General features: G+C 36.6%; 1 protein-coding gene across 5 annotated transcripts in view; it reads left to right on the top strand.

Annotated features, from left to right (window-relative positions):
- The window catches only part of pik3r1 (phosphoinositide-3-kinase, regulatory subunit 1 (alpha)), a 76,606-nt gene extending 63,834 nt beyond the window's left edge, over window positions 1–12,772 (top strand). For all 5 annotated transcript variants that reach the window (XM_043706432.1, XM_043706453.1, XM_043706445.1 and 2 more), the window contains 9 exons: window positions 1,109–1,211; window positions 2,480–2,578; window positions 2,684–2,864; window positions 3,170–3,295; window positions 3,436–3,578; window positions 6,803–6,979; window positions 7,574–7,648; window positions 7,735–7,905; window positions 8,962–12,772. In XM_043706432.1, coding sequence (XP_043562367.1) covers window positions 1,109–1,211; window positions 2,480–2,578; window positions 2,684–2,864; window positions 3,170–3,295; window positions 3,436–3,578; window positions 6,803–6,979; window positions 7,574–7,648; window positions 7,735–7,905; window positions 8,962–9,151 — 1,265 coding nt within the window. In that variant the 3' untranslated portion in view covers window positions 9,152–12,772. The remainder of the gene's footprint in view (window positions 1–1,108; window positions 1,212–2,479; window positions 2,579–2,683; window positions 2,865–3,169; window positions 3,296–3,435; window positions 3,579–6,802; window positions 6,980–7,573; window positions 7,649–7,734; window positions 7,906–8,961) is intronic.
- Window positions 12,773–15,485: the final 2,713 nt, after the last annotated feature.

Consider the following 15,485-nt stretch of genomic DNA (forward strand, 5'->3'; position numbering starts at 1 on the left):
GCAAAGGTCTTTTCTCTAGGGTGCATGAGTTCAAAACAACGGGCCATATTTTTAAGGTGAGAGCGGCAATATTTAAAAAGGACCTGAGGGATAGTGTTTTTACATACCGCGTGGTTCATATGTGGAATGGATGCATGGACAGCAGGGACTGATTGTACCGAGGGCCTGTTTCTGTGCTATTTGACTCCAATTTGTCAGAAATTGAAAGTTTTTCTTTGGTTTATTCTTATTGTTGTCCCTTTTGCTTTCCAAAATCTTGGAACACTCTTCAGAACGGAATGAAAGGAAGGAGTAAAGTTGACCTCATTATAGATGGAGTATTCTCCATATTGTGTGAAGATGCATTTCCTTGTAATTGAATCCTTACAGCAAGAATATCCTGTACTAGTGCACTTATATCATTTTGGTCAACCTACTAATTTCGGAAACTAGTTTTCTGGACTGCTGCTAAGATACGTTATCTGTTGGTGTGAAATGTTTCATTAATGATATTGAGATGCAGTGACAGTGTCTCTATCTCTGGATGAGAAAGTCCAGGGGATGGAGGTATGTCATAACACATCAAAGCAGGTTGATTTATAAATGTAATATGCTTCAGTAAAGTGAAGTTGAACAGAATCTGATTTTAAACAGAGCAACCACTACTTTAATTAGTACATTTTGCTCTGCAATTTGACTATTTTAAAGCATTTTAAAGCAATATGTGATGTTGCAAACACAAATACTGAAGAAACTTGGGTCTGGCAGCATCTGTGCAGAAAGAAACAAAGTTCACATTTTGAAGTCCAGTATTATTTCATGACCTAATGGGCTTTAAACGTGAGTATTATTGGACTTGAAACATTAACTCTTTCCCTCTAAGTCTGGCAGTATTTGTGCTGAGTTTCTCTTGCATTTTGTTTGTTTCCGATTTCCAGCATCCACATTATTTGCTTCAAATTTAAACTGTGGAGTTTTTGGCTCATTGGCAAATGATGAAACTTTTTTGTTTCCCCTTCTATTTAATGCTTTATTCAGAATATTTTGTACATGCCATATTATAGCATTGCAAAGCAGATTTGTTAAGTTGGGAATTTTATGTAATTGTTCTTTATTTTTAATTACGCAGCTTTACCCCCAAAGCCACCAAAACCCACACCTGTAACTAATAACGGGATAAACAGCAATATGTCTCTGCAGGATGCTGAATGGTACTGGGGAGACATTTCAAGGTAAGCCTATAGCTTTGATTATATTCTCTGTACTCCCAAATCGGAATAAAACTGAGCATATTAGTTCATCTCAGACAGCTGCTCAGGGAAATACCTAGTTATTTGTATTCGTATGTTCCAAACATAAGTAGCAGAGGGTTGCAAGGCAGAAGATTACTTAAAGTTGGATAGCAGCAAACCAGAAATTTTAATTATTTGAATAGTGAGTTTTTGTGGTCGTCAGCAAGGATAGAACAGAAGAACATTACTTAATTCAAAGAGGTGTTCAGAAGTCAAGATTACATTTTGATGAAAAGATTTCTTTCATGACTGTCAATTCAGGATAAAACCGAACTGGATTGGTTTCATGAGCATACATATCAGGAAAGAATTTCTAGGCTGAGTCTCTTTTTCCCTTAGAAGAAAAAAGTTCCAAGGGTGACCCAACAGACATATTTAAAATTTCAAAAGGTGTTGATGCAAGTAGATTTAGAGAGAATGTTACTCATATTGGGAAGAGCATACTCAACACCATCAATAATAGGGTCACCAGAAAATCCAATAGGGAATTCAGAAGAAATTTCCTTAAAGGATAATATGAATGTGGAACACTCTGCCACAGGATATGGTTGAAAGAAGTAGTTGTGATGCAGTTTAATGGGAAGGTAGACTAGCAGTTGAGGGAGATGGAAATGGTGGAGGGTTGTGATTTGATTTTAGATGAGGAAAGATTGGAGACAGTTTCATTCAAACTAAGTGTCAATACGGGCTAGGTTGGCTGAATAATCTGTTTCTAAACTGTACACGTTATCTATAGTGTATAAAAATTTGTTTGGAATATAAATTTCCTTTTCCTAAATTTCCTTTTCCTAAACGAAGGATGACCTAAGGTAGAAATAAAGCTAATTCTCAAAGTGACAACTTTGCATTTGCCAGTACTTTTCTCCAGTCGGACTTTGTAAATACTTCTAAACTAATTGTTCCTGCTAACTAAATTCGTAGGCATACCTTGCCAGATGCAATTGGCTATATAACTTAGCTGTGGATCATTTCCATTTGATGTGAAATTTGGGCCAATGTCCTCGGTCTAAACTAAACCTCACTACTTCATTATGGATTTGCAAAATATCATCAGAATTCCAAAGAAAGTGATGATCTTGCTAGAATTCATGCAGAATTAAAAGTTTTGCAGAATGGTCTAATTGAGCAACTTTCTTTTGTCTGTCTCTCCCCCGCAACCACCACTGCCAACTCCTCCCTCCGACCCACCGTTTTGCCAAACCCCACAGAGAGGAAGTCAATGAAAAACTGCGAGACACCGCTGATGGTACCTTTTTAGTCCGTGATGCTTCAACAAAAATGCATGGTGACTATACTCTTACCCTGAGGTAAATTTTCTGAACATTTATTATCAAATATTCATTCTTTGGAACATCTTAATAGATATTAACATGCAACATATCACCTGAACCTGTGAAATGTCACTTTTGCAGGAAAGGAGGCAACAATAAGTTAATCAAAATTTTTCATCGAGATGGCAAATATGGCTTTTCTGACCCACTGACATTCAATTCCGTGGTGGAGCTTATAAATCACTATCGTCATGAATCGTTGGCACAGTACAACCCTAAACTAGATGTTAAGTTATTGTACCCAGTCTCTAAGTTCCAGCAGGTATGACATGACCTTTTTGATCTGAATGTTGAAAGACTGTATTGTATTGAAGGAAAATATACCTGTTGGTCTTGTGTATAGTTAAGTCCAATTTCTGAACTTTATCATACTTTGAAGGATATCCTATTCTTTTAAATTGTTAAAAGAAAGCCTGCTGTGCTATATTTATTGTATGTTTCCTTGTACTCTACGTATTTAAATCTAGACATTTTAATACTACTTGAGATGGTCTTCAAGAGCAACCATATTTTAAATATTGCATAGTATTTGTAGTTTTGTATCATGTCATCTTCCATTTTCTTCAGGATCAGGTAGTGAAAGAGGACAACATTGATGCAGTAGGCAAAAAATTGCATGAGTATCACACTCAGTACCAGGAAAAGAGTAGAGAGTACGACAGACTTTATGAAGAATGTACAAGAACATCTCAAGTGAGTTTTTTTTGTCAATGACTAAGTTGCTTCCATTAAAAATTGATATTTTTATTGGAGTGAATTCTGTAGTGCATCAAATATTTTGCACTTCTGATAAATATTGCGTTTTGTGCATACTAATTTATTTTTTCAATTAGGAAATTCAAATGAAAAGGACAGCTATTGAAGCATTTAATGAAACAATCAAAATATTTGAGGAACAGTGTCAAACGCAGGAAAGGTACAGCAAGGAGTATATTGAAAAATTCAGACGAGAAGGAAATGAAAAAGAGATTCAGAGGTTTGTATTTTGTCTTAGTTTAATCTTCTTGGTTTAGATTTTTTTAAAAGTTCATCACGATCTAGTTTCCAGAAATGGTAATTTTTTTTTGTTTCATTTGGTATTTTATTTAATTTTTTTTAGAAAGTTAAATAGAGGATTCAGAAGAAACTTTAACTAGAGAATAGTGAGAACATGGAAATCGTTGCCACCATCACTCCATGATACATGGTATTGATGAATTTAAGGGTCAGTGAATGCATACATGATGTAGGAGGATATACTGAAGGGAGTTTTGAAATACTTGAGTAGCTTGTTCGATCACTTCAGAGGGCATTTCTGAGTTGACCACATTACTGTTGGTCTGGAGTTGTATGCAAGCCAGACCTGGTAAGGATAGCAGATTTCCTTCCCTATAAGATATTAGCGATAAGTATTTACAACAGTCGATGAAGCTTTTGTGATCCCATTACAAAGAGCAGGTTTTAATTCCAGTTTGATTAATGGAATTTAAATTCCATCATTTGCTGACCTTTGATCTGGACTCGGGAATACTAGTCCAGTAGCATTTTCATTAAACTACCACCTCCCCATGGTGAACTTAGATGAAGTTTTGGAGAAGCCTTATGTAAAGGCCAGGATGAACTGGTTTGCAATTGGCTGGTTTCTGTGCTGTTTCCTACAACAGTGACTACACTTAAAGTATTTGTAAGGCACTTGGATGTATGAAGTGGTATTGAAAAGTTATAAATGCAAGTTTTCTTTCGTAGTTGTAATATTCTGTATGAATCACATGGAATCTAAAGCATCAGAGCAAACAACTTGGATTCACCTGATCTATCTATCCAGAATTTATATTCAATTCAAGCCTCCTCCATCTCATTACTATTTTTTATTCTTCTCCATACACCTCTCACATGTATGCATCAAACCTCTCCTTGAATAACTCATTAGCAGCAAGTTTTGCATTTTCACCATTCTGTGCAGAAACATTTTTTTGCTTTGTTCCCTTGAAACCTATCTTATCTGTGTATTTTATCAGTGTGTAAGGCACTTGTTAGACCACAATAGGAGCAATGTGTACAGTTCTGGGTGCTACATTTTAGGAAGGATATGAACACAGTAGTGTGCAGAAGCTGTTTGCAAGAATATGAAACTTCAGATATGAAGATAGATCAAAGAAGTTGGGACTGTTCTCCTTGGAGAGAATATGATGAAGACCTCTGATAGTGGTCTTCAAAATAGTGATTGGGCTAGGTAGAGCAAATATGGCAAGAATTCCTTTTTCAATCGAGTAGTTGGATTATGGGATGCAGTACCTGGACATGTGGTGGAGGCAGGTTTGATTTGAGGCATTCAGAGGGTAGTGAATAATTTATTTTGTAAAAAATAATTTTCAAGGGCACAGGAAGGAAAATGGCATATTGTCTCCAGGTAATGATGCTCATTTAACAAGCTGGTGCTGACATCGTGGGCTGAAAGGCCTCCTTCAGCAGTGTAACACTTGTGATTTTATATCCCTTGTTCCAGACTTGCCCGCGATTAGAAAATGTTTCTCCACAATCACCCTATTGAATCACTTCATTTTTTCCAAAGTTGTTTCTCTTCCAGAGAAGAAACCACCCCCAACCAGTACCACATTTATTTATAGCACACTTTTAAATCCTTTTCTGCTCTTCTGCAGTGCTTCATTATCTTTTCTGTAGCATGGAAACAAGAACTGCACATATTAGGTTCTATATAAATTTAATGTTACATACAGCTTTTGAATGTTGTTACTCTAGCATTGAATGGGTATCTGTATGCTGTATTTACTGTGCACACTGTGGGTTATCAGTTTGTATGGTGGCTACTTTTGATTCATGTATCTATATGCCCATATTTCATTTAGCTTCCAGACTTTCCAAGGATTAAGTGAATTCCTTATTTTGTCAATGAAAAGAAATTACTTCATACTTCACTATATGGAGCGTTATTTTTGACTTAGCCAACCATTAATCAAACCATCATTATTATTTGGCATCCTGTATTTTGCTGCTGTCTTCGGCATTAGTAACTGACTATTTGCTTGCCCCCAACACCACTGCCACCACAAACATTTGATAGTTTAAATTTATATCTCATCTTTACAGTACACACAGCTAATGTACTAACATCAATCCTTGTGGGACATATACCTTCCATTTTTCTGCCAGTCTCAAACTTTCCTTAACTTCTGACTTTCAGCCTCAAACTTGTTCTGCTAACTTATTCATGACTATTGATTACAAGTGTTTCCATGATACGTCATTTATTTTATATAATCACGTGGGTGTTGCAGGCTGGCTAGCATTTTCTGCCTGTGCCTAGGTGCTGAGTTGCCGCCTTGAACCACTGCAGAACATGTGCTATAGGTTGGTCCACAATGCCTTTAGGGAGACAATTCCATGATTTTGACCCGGTAACATCAAAAATTTCTGAATGTTGATGTTTTGCAGCAGGTGCAATGTACTCCTGTCATCTGTCTTTTTCTTCCTCTTGACCTTTTTAGAATTAAACAAGGTTTGTTAAACACTACCCTTGCAGAAATCTTTATTGACTACTTTTTATTATCTTCTGTTATCTGAATACTCTAGTGTCGTTCTGACTACTGCTAAAAAGCTAACTGGTCTGTTAATTTTCTGGAATAACTCTAACGTCTTTTGAAGATAAAAGTTTATATTTTTGTGTGCCAGACTTCCTTTTCCAACTGGATTTTTGTACATGGATACTCCACAGTCACCGCTTTTAGATTTTTGATTAGCCACTGAAACAGTCCTCACATGTGGAATATTCTTCTAATATCTCTCTCATTCTATCTTCACCATTGTAATATTCCTTTTACTGTTGTCATCCTCCTTTATTCCAGTCGTTTTTTTTTTGTTCTTGTGTACTCCCAGTTCTTTCATGTTTTAGTGCTTTCATTTCATTTCATATTTTTTTGTTTTCTATTTGTTTTTCTATAATATTTTTATATTCTCTGGTTAGGTTCTCTTCCTGATTATAGACTTTGTGCATGCTTTTTTGTTTGTTTGGATTTAGTGTTTTTTAATTCTCATATCTCTTTGGTTAGTTTGCTTATTTTTCGTGGAATGGACTTTAGAACGTATCATGAGGGATGGTCTTTTTATAGTTAAGGTTGTATATTATCTCTTTTTACAGTTTAGTATCAAAATATCGCCATTTGTTTTCAACTTTGTCATTGTTAATGTTTGACTTCTCTCCAGAATTATGGTAAATTATGAAAAACTGAAGTCCCGCATCAGTGAGATTGTTGACAGCAAGCGAAGATTAGAAGAAGAATTGAAGAAACAAGCAGCTGTTTATCGAGAAACTGACAAAAGAATGAACAGCATTAAACCTGACCTGATTCAATTAAGAAAGACAAGAGACCAATACCTTTCGTAAGCAAAGTTCTTATTTAAAGAGCATTTAACTCCAGAAATGTTTTGGTCAGGCAATATTTCTGGAAGGAGAAACGTAAATATTAATTCTGCTTCTCTTTCCAATGCTGGTGTCTGACATACTAAGTATTTCAAGAATTTTTTTGGTTTTTATTTCTGAACTAAAGCATTTGCAGTGTTTTTGTTTTTAACTTTTTTTTAAAGCCAATATTTATAATCAAAAACAGGATTGTGATAGCGTTTCAAATAAGTTTTATATGATTCTCGTTCTTTATGCTTAGAATAAAGTCTTAGCATCAGTTTTTAACTTCATGACTCAACTGTATCACTTGGTTTGGAAATTAAATCTACCGCTATTGCATTCTGTGCTTCACCTGTACCAGTAAACAAGATAATTCTAGATGCTACTTGTCAATGCATAGATTTGTGTTTTTGAATGTAGTGATGGAGACATGTATAGTCATAACTAATTTGGGTAAAGAAACATGACCTATACAGTTAGTGGTAATTCAGAACAGTCTTCCATGTCCCACAAAGTACACTTAAATTCAATTACACTCCCAGTAATATCTTTTTTAAATTTTCTTTTTGAAGGTGGTTGACGCAGAAGGGTGTTCGGCAAAAGAAGATCAATGAATGGCTTGGAATTAAGAATGAGAATGCTGAAGAGTAAGTGAGCAACTAATTTCTAAAAGAGTGTACACATTTCTATATATTTTGTTTTTATTATTGAAAACAATTTTGATTTCTTTTAGCCAATACTCTATGGTAGATGATGATGAAGATCTACCCCATCATGATGAACGAACATGGAATGTAGGAAATATCAACAGGACTCGGGCAGAGAGCTTACTGAGAGGAAAACGTGATGGAACATTCCTAGTCAGGGAGAGCAGCAAACCAGGCTGTTACGCTTGCTCAGTCGTGTATGTATACTTATCCTTTACAGATATGCTAGAAATTTTAAAGCAAAATCTTTGCTTGTATAAATCAAATTAACATTCAATTTAATCTGTAACAAAATGTCTCATACTTTTTTGTAGAATTCTTTGTTCATAGCAAGATTACAATTTTAAAAAATCATGATTTAAATGTTAGATGAGGCTTCAATTTAGCATTCTATCTGAGGGACTTCACTTGCAACAACAACCTTCGCTGAGAGTCCAGGGTGTTATGTCCTGGGGTGTGGCTTGAAGCCACAACTTTTTTTTTTATATTCATGGATGTGGGCTGAGTCAGCAGTTAATGGCCATCCATGACTGTCTTTGAAGATGGTGAACTGCCTCCTTCAACCACTGCAATTCTTCTTGGTGTATAGGTGCACCCACCATATTGTTAGATAATCATTTCCAGGATTATGACTCTTCCACAAAGAAAGAACAGTGATTTATTTGGGCCTTTTGATTGGAACTTGCAGGTAATGGTGGTCCAGTGTATCTGCTGCTGTTGACCGTCTAGGGTGATAAAAGTCATTGGTTTAGAACGTGCTGTTGATGGGGAATAGAATGCTACCAATTGATCTAAGATGGCAATTTTTAACTAATAATTTGACCAGATTCCACATGACAAGTTTTGACCATCATTATTAGCCCCATACCTTGTTTTTATTCTTTTAAAAATCCAGTGCCTGACTTTTCCTCTACCAACTTTCTACCAATACCTCAATGTAATGGTTTCTTTTATGTGGTCACGGATTGACATTCAAGCCACCTATTTAATCTATGGTTAATTGTTTAGTCTGAGGTGACACCCTTTCTTATAGCAATATCCCAATTTCCCTTGTTAGAGTATACTTTTCATCCCTTGGTGCACCACTATATAAAAATAAAATAGCCTGCAATGCACCCTAAGCTAAGAAGTATATTTTGATTTTTTTTAAAATTGGAAATATTTATATCTTGTCTTTATAAAAGAACTCCATTTGGTTGTTAATATTTCTGTGGCCATTCATTGTTAATGGTGTTGCTTGCTTTCTTTTGTAGGGTTGATGGTGATGTAAAACATTGTGTCATAAACAAAACCCCCACAGGATATGGATTTGCTGAGCCGTACAATTTGTATAACTCACTTAGAGAACTGGTGCTACATTATCAGCACACATCGCTTGTACAGCATAATGACTCTCTCAATGTCACACTAGCCTATCCAGTATACGCTAATCAGAGAAGATGAGAGCTAAACACTTTCGTTTTTGGTTGCTAGACTTGAGGCCATTGAAAAGGCTCGTACTACTTTGCTCAGATTCAGTTTGACTCCTATTCCGAAGACAGTGTGCTAAGTGAACTTGAGCTTTCCACAGATTTAACTGGGAGAAGCAAACACATGGAGCTGTGAATGTAAATTCCTGAAGTGCTTTTTAAGAAAGCACAAGTTAATTGAGAGTGGCAAAACTATCTCCGTGTTGGGGATGTTGGGGCCTATTTTTATTGGTGCTTGTTTACATTCTTCAAGATTTACCAGCTGGAATGTCGGATACTGCAAAACCAGCGATAGAAAAAGACTGAAGAAAGAACATTGATATGTTAATTGTATCCATTCGAGATGTTTCTTTTGATCTGAACTGAGGAAGTGTATCAAAAAGGAATGACTGGTTTGAGAAATAAATGAGGACTAAAATACGTAGAGCAAACTGGCACTTTGGAAATCTACCAGAATTAAGATGAGAAAGGGAATGCTTTGTTTGGTAGGTGAAGGAATTGGATCATCGTAACAAAGTGCCAGATTTGTAGAATTTAGGCATTTAAGCCAGCATTATAAAACTGTAAAACCTGAAGAAAAAGACTTCAATAAAAAGTGGCACACAGTATGTAAAATCATAGTATGTAATATGTACAGATTCTGACACTCTGGGAGAGTCGGATCAAGTAAAATGGTATCAGCCCAATGTACCAGATTTTGCATTGTTTTCCTATTTTGAAGCTGATGTGTTTTTCCAGATATTGCTATGCAGGGCTGCATATTGCATATCACATTGTATATTTTCAAAGAAAAACATACCCACAATATAAGCTTTGTTTTGTTGCCTATAAGTGTTGTCAGTTGTTATAAATCTTCTGTTAAGTGTTTTTAAAACACAAAGCTGTTTGTGAATGCAACTTCTAAAGTTGGGAGAGGAGGGAGCAGAAACTAATGCATTTTGAATCTTTATTAATGCGACTGGAGTAGCATATTTGGCTGTAATGAGCCAAGAATTTTTTTAAAAATTCAAAATTGTTTCAGAGATTCTTCATTAAATGGCAATGATTTTTCAGCTATTTCAAAGTAAATTTAAGCCATGTTTCTTTTTAGTCAGTGCAACCATTTTTATAACAATGTACGCAGGAAACACTAAGGAAAATCTTTTTAAAAGGTGTTAAACTCCTATTGCCAGGCCAGGAGTTAGCATTTCATACATTAAAAATGTTACCTTGCAGCAGGTTGAAAACTGGAGCTATTCATCTTCCTCAGATTTAATCCTCCCTACAGTTTTCAGGCTTTTGAAACCCAAACTGATCACCTAATGCTGTTTTCTAATATTCTTCTTTATTTTCAACTTTGCTGTTGTCCTGTACTGATGGGCCTTAGCCCTTTATTTAGTACCTCAATTATGGAGGCAAGAAAATCATGGTTTGTAAAGGATGTAATCGTAACCCTGCAACAGAACTTCTGGTGTCCATGCTGGTGGAAAATGACAGTTGATGTTAAAATCCTTTATCTTGGAGCTTGTTTCATTAATGTAATTGTTTCACACAACACAAAAGCTTAAGTATTTTGTAAGTAGGTGCACATTTTGAGACTTCAGAAAAAGAGCCAAAATACCCCCACACACTGCTAAATATTCAGCTGCATAATGTGGCTCAATAGCACAGATTAGGTGAAGTGTCACCCTTCTGAATTAAACAAAATCATAAATTGTCAATGCTGTAACTCAGCTACTACTTGTAAGTTTTGCTATTCAAGTCTGAGGAGCTAGAGTGTACCTCATCTTCCTTCACCTTTGCATTGAAAATTTCAAATACCAATAAGTTATTTGCCACTTACAAGCACACTTGGACCATGTAGCTGCAGTTATGAAATTAGGTCACAGTAACCTTGCTGCCGCTCCACTGAATGAGATCGAGAGAATTGGTACATTAAACAGGAACATTGAGTGGGGTGGGAGTAGAATCAGTTAATGATCACAGGAAAATCGTAATTGGTTTCATAAACAAACACTTTGTAGCTAATCCTTCATGAGGCTAAAATGAAGTACTTTACCATAAAGTATAACTAAGGAACTCTGCACATCACAACTTTAACGTGGGCCTCCATAACTATGCAACTTGAGTTGTCTTAGAATGTGAATCTAATCCTGCTAAAAGACAATCAAGTAAAATTTAATGTTTAATTGTTCTGTGGATCAAACATTTGTGCTAATGCTGGTCTAAGATGACTTAGTAAATGAAAGAGGATTTGCTTACATGTATGCATATTTTTGATTCCGTTTGCAAGTGTAACGCATAAACTTTCTGCAAAAACACCATTTCACCCTTTGTCAGCATGCTAGGAGAAATAGTGTTGTTTACCTAAGTATGTGATATTGCAAAGCTATTAAGTGTAAATGATTAGACTTCCAATGGAAAATGAGCTAGTGTTTCAGATAATTCATGTTACTGTTATGTGCACCACGAACTCTACTGCACTTTCAGCATACTCTTCTCACTTCAGAATGCTTTGCATTTGGTGGTGTGAAACAACCTCTATGCAAGCAGTTGCAGCAGGATTATTATGGTTCCACTAGCATGCTTTTTATTTAGCTCTTCCAAAGGTACCATGAGCTTTATAAATTTAATTCAACTGTTAAATGTTTGGATGTTGAACTGGTTATGTGCACAGTTTTTCTTCTGTATGAAAATTCATTTGTTTCTGTGTCTGCTGTGTATGTTCTGTATTTTGCTGTAGCTGTGTTTTTGAAGAAGCTTTGCTCCTTTTGTGTGTACTGCTTCTTTGATTTAATGGTACTACTGCTGTTGTGCTTTTTTAAAAAGAAAATGCATTGTGTGCCATTTTTTGTTCAGTGTTGCATTTCTGTGGAAGTTCCTTGTAAACTATTGATATGGGTTTTCACATGGAGATGCATATCTTAACAAGACCGATCTGAAAGGATATTAATCTTGTAATTATTCTTGAGCCATTTCTTTTCTTGAATTAATAAATGTAGTTGCAGAATTTGCGTTGATGTTGGGTGTTTTAAAAGATTCCATCACCCTATACCAAATATTTCTCCTACAGGTTGCTAAGCATGACATTCACTCGTTACTGTATTTTGAGTGCTGGTTGGGCAAAGTTCACTTAAGGGAAAAGGTGTGTCAGTTGAAATCGCTGGTTCTCATTGTTAGACAGTATTCTAATTCAGTCTTCTGTTTGATTAGTTACTTTCCAAAATATACCAGATCCAACTTAAACAACTTAGCCCTCCTCTGCGAATTCATGGATAAAGTTATTCAAATTGTATGATTCATCACCATGAGACAGCAGCTGCTGTCCAATTGCTGCTATTTTTCAATCCTTAGAAATTCAAAACTTCATTAGTTGAATAATGTTTGTAAAGTAGTTAAGATTGCTTTGTTTAAAAAGCCTATTGCTTATTTTTTAAAACGTTGAAAGACGAGAAGGACATGATGTAGCTTGTCTGGGAAGGCAGCACCATTATTGTCATGTACAACATCTTAAAACTATGCTTGAGCTCGAGGTTTGATATAATTGTCTCTTTTCAAGTTGCTATAATCCATGTATTTGACTATCATAAGGAATAAAGTTTTTTGGAAACAAAAATGTGTGTGTGGAACTGGGGGGGGGAGAAATCAGATAAGAAATTTGGATTTCTAACACAACTAGCAGCAGATCCTAGCAGCTTTCATGTAACTGGTGCATAATTCTTGCTGTTATTTTAATCCACTATGAATGAACAAGTATATAGTTGCTATAGATACTGACACCTAGATTCTGCTGGATGCAAAAGGCCTTGGTAATTGTGCATGTACACACACTGTGATAATGTTGGGGATAATAGTCCTTTTCTTCTTTAAAAAAAGCCTACTGTTTGAATCTAAGTTAGATTTTTATCTTGTAGCCTCTTTTTTCCTTTTAAATTTGTTCATGAGATGTAGGTTTTGCAGATAAAGCCAGCACTAATTGGTTATCCTTCATTATACTTTGAGGTGACATTGAACCACCATCTTATACACATTTACTCCTCTTGCAGTAAAGGTATTCTGTACTGTAAGGGAATTGCAAAATTTTGGCAAGGGAAAGATTTCTAGTCCGAATCGTGTGTAACTTGGAGGGGATCTTGCAGGTGTGCAAATTCTGATGTGTATCACCCAAGGCTTTCAAGTCACTATAGGTTGTAAGTTTGAAAGCTGAAGCCTTGTTAAGCTACTATATTGCATCGTTTGCATAGTATATACTGCAGTCATAGTTCTCTGCTAATGCAACGTGGATGTGATGGTGAAAGAGGTGTATTCATCCATGTAAGAGAATATTCCATCGGGCCCATTATTGCTTTTCATATTATATGCACAGTCTTTGGAGATTTATCAGCTGAGTAATCTTACGTGCTGTTGCAGCTGCAGTATCTACTTGGCTGGTCCAGTTAAATTTCAAGTCAGGAGTGGCCCTGTTTTTATGGGGGCAATTCCGTACTGGTAATAGTATTGCTTGTCAAGGGGATGAAGCTAGACTTGCTTGCTGGAGAACATTGGAATTGATCATGAATATTCTCACTTGACATTTCTTTGACTTTTGATGGAGAAGATCATAGAAGTAACAGAAGATGGTACGGCCTGATGAACTCTTCCAAAAGTCTTTGAAGAGATGATTGGTCATCTTCAGTCACAGCCATCTTCCATTGTGCGAAGTATAACTGGTAGCAGATGGCAAATTTTCTCATGATTTTCCCTTTACTTCATTTACACAGGATACTTAGGTTTCAGTTGATGTGAAATTAGCTCATTTGGTGGTGTTTTCCAAGCGGTAGCCAATTGGTCCTGGCAGAATTATAACTGGCCACTCTATGCAGCCATTTGTGAGCAAATGCTACTTGGTAGCATTGTAGGTGATACACACAACTTTTCCATTTTCTGCCTAAAATGTCAACATTACATCTGTACTGGAATAGTGAACAGCACTGCTAATTCAGGAGCATTGGTTTTTATTACTATAGTCCAGATATCATCATAGTCCTTTATGGGCTTTAGTACAATCAGTTGTCACTTGACCCATGGAGTCACTAATTCCTGCCATCACACAAACCATTGTTTTATGCCAAAATGGATTATCCACTTAGGTCATTTTGCCATCATTTGAGAATGGCAATATTAATGGAGAGACCTCCTGTTATTGTTAATTGGCTATTGATTCTTGGGACTGAGTATGATAAGACTTCAGAGCTTTGATCTGATCTGTTGGCTGTGGGATCACATGTCTAACATTCTGCTTCTGCCACTTACCATACCTGGAGTCTTTTATTTTAGGTTTATTGAGGAACCACATTTTTAGATTTACCTGCTGCTGCTCCTGTATCCCTAAACTGGTTGAACCAGGGATAGACAATAGGTCAGTAGTCGGCCATTCTGCCCTTCAAGCCTGCACCACCATTCAATATGATCATGGCTGATCATCCTTAATCAGGATCCTGTTCCTGCCTTATCTCTATAACCCTTGATTCCACTATCCTTGAGAGCTCTATCCAATTCTTTCTTAAATGAATCCAGAGACTGGGCCTCCACTGCCCTCTGGGGAAGAGCATTCCACACAGCCACCACTCTCTGGGTGAAGAAGTTTCTCCTTATCTCTGTCCTAAATGGTCTACCCTGTATTTCTAAGCTGTGTCCTCTGGTTTGGCACTCACCCATCAGCAGAAACATGATTCCTGCCTCCAGAGTGTCCAATCCTTTAATAATCTTATGTCTCAATCATCTCCCCTCTCAGTCTTCTAAACTCAAGGGAATACAAGCCCAGTCGCTCCAGTCTTTCAGTGTAAGGTAATCCTGCCATTCCAGGAATTGACCTTGTGAACCTACGCTGCACTCCCTCAATAGTCAGAATGTCTTTCCTCAAATTTGGAGAACAGAACTGCACGCAGTACTCCAGGTGTGGTCTCACCAGGGCCCTGTACAGCTGCAGAAGAACCTCTCTGCTTCTATACTCAATCCCTCTTGTTATGAAGGCCAGCATGCTATTAGCCGCCTTCTGTACCTGCATACTTACCTTCATTGACTGGTGTACAAGAACACCCAGGTCTCTCTGTACTGCCCCTTTACCTAAATTGATTCCATTGAGGTAGTAATCTGCCTTCCTGTTCTTGCCACCAAAGTGGAAAACCATACATTTATCCACATTAAACTGCATCTGCCATGCATCTGCCCACTCACCTAACTTGTCCAGGTCACCCTGTAATCTCCTAACATCCTCATCACATTTCACCCAGCTTTGTATCATCAGCAAATGTTCTAATGTTATTGCTAATACCATCTTCTATATCATT

The sequence above is a fragment of the Chiloscyllium plagiosum genome, chromosome 2 (assembly GCF_004010195.1).
Source record: "Chiloscyllium plagiosum isolate BGI_BamShark_2017 chromosome 2, ASM401019v2, whole genome shotgun sequence".
NCBI classification, from domain to species: Eukaryota; Metazoa; Chordata; class Chondrichthyes; order Orectolobiformes; family Hemiscylliidae; genus Chiloscyllium; species Chiloscyllium plagiosum.